Source organism: Crocodylus porosus, unplaced genomic scaffold, assembly GCF_001723895.1.
Source record: "Crocodylus porosus isolate Cpor-Errol unplaced genomic scaffold, CroPor_comp1, whole genome shotgun sequence".
Taxonomy (NCBI): Eukaryota; Metazoa; Chordata; order Crocodylia; family Crocodylidae; genus Crocodylus; species Crocodylus porosus.
Window position 1 is genome coordinate 41,976,402 of NW_017728949.1, and position 1,291 is coordinate 41,977,692.

The 1,291-nt window shown below is 41.7% G+C and overlaps 1 protein-coding gene across 4 annotated transcripts in view; it reads right to left on the reverse strand.

The window, feature by feature from the left end:
• The window catches only part of RAPGEF4 (Rap guanine nucleotide exchange factor 4), a 285,020-nt gene that overhangs the window by 91,172 nt on the left and 192,557 nt on the right, over nt 1-1,291 (reverse strand). For all 4 annotated transcript variants that reach the window (XM_019554378.1, XM_019554377.1, XM_019554380.1 and 1 more), the window contains one exon: nt 439-545. In XM_019554378.1, the coding sequence (XP_019409923.1) occupies nt 439-545 (107 nt within the window). The remainder of the gene's footprint in view (nt 1-438; nt 546-1,291) is intronic.

The following is a 1,291-nucleotide window of genomic DNA, read 5'->3' on the forward strand; positions in this document are numbered from 1 at the left end:
ATGTAGAGGAGGCTTGTACAACATGAGAAGTGCTTTTCACTAAAGTGCACAAAGTGTGAACTTCCAGATCTCTGCATTAAACAACATGGTTGCAACTCTCTTTAAAAGACTGATATGCTAGCATAATGTATTAATGAGCCTCCTCTCATATGTTTAACTTGATATTGTATAAAGTATTGCAGTAGTAACTGTGATTTTAACTTTTGAGAGTTTTTCATATGTATACTTTATATACAATCATGGACTCAATCTCTAGTCAAATAACTTCAGAAAGAATTTACTAGGCACATTAAAGACTGCATAACGTCCAGACACAAATAGCATCACAGAATAACTTCCGACCTTTTGAGACCTGTAGGCATGGCAAGGCATAAATCACAAGTCACAGAATGGTATGTATCAAAATTCAAAAACGTCTGTACAATCAATTCACAGCACCTGTAAGTCTTCAGATGATATTTACGATCTCTTATCATGTGAGGTGCTCTGGAGAGAATTGCATTCCGTAAAATCTTTCCAGCTCTAAGGATCTTTTCAGATGGAACCTTGGTGATGAAGAGAAATAAGAGAAAAAAATGAACAGATTTCAAACTTCCTTTAATCTGTAACTGTAGCATATTCTGAAAGACAAAACACAATAAACTCTCCCACCTATAATATATAATCTCTTGAACAGATGCTCACCTGTGCAAAGTATCATAACATATTGTAGACTTCAAGTTTGGCTTATTGTAAGTCCAAGGTATTTATTGGGCATGTCTACATGAGATGCTTTACTTAAGATTAGAGCAAATTACTGCACAATAAGTGTCATTGTCTACATATGCAGACACTTAATACACAGGAGTTTCTTCTAATCACGAGTAAATTTGCTACCTGTAAATACAAGTAGCAAATTTACTTGGGAGTAGTTACTGTGAAGCATGGCATGTTCAGAAAGCTGACTGGGACCAAATTTGTTCCTGGTTAGCAGGCAGCAGGGGGCAGGAGATTGTTTCTTAACCCCAGGAACTGCCTGCTGCTGGGGAGGGGTCCACCACCAGACCCTGAGTAGGGACAGTGTCCCCCTGTCGCAGCAGCAGGGAGCTCCCACAATCGTGGAGTGGGACCTGGGAGATGACTGTTCCAAGCCCCAGCTCCATTATCACAGAGTGGGGGCTGGGAACAATCATCTCCCAGCCCCTGCTCTGTGATTGGGAACAAGCTACCAGTGAGAGTTCCCCACGCAGCCTGGAGCTGACTGGGACCTGCCCTGACTGGAACAGTTCCTGGCGAGCTCTGAGCTGCATGG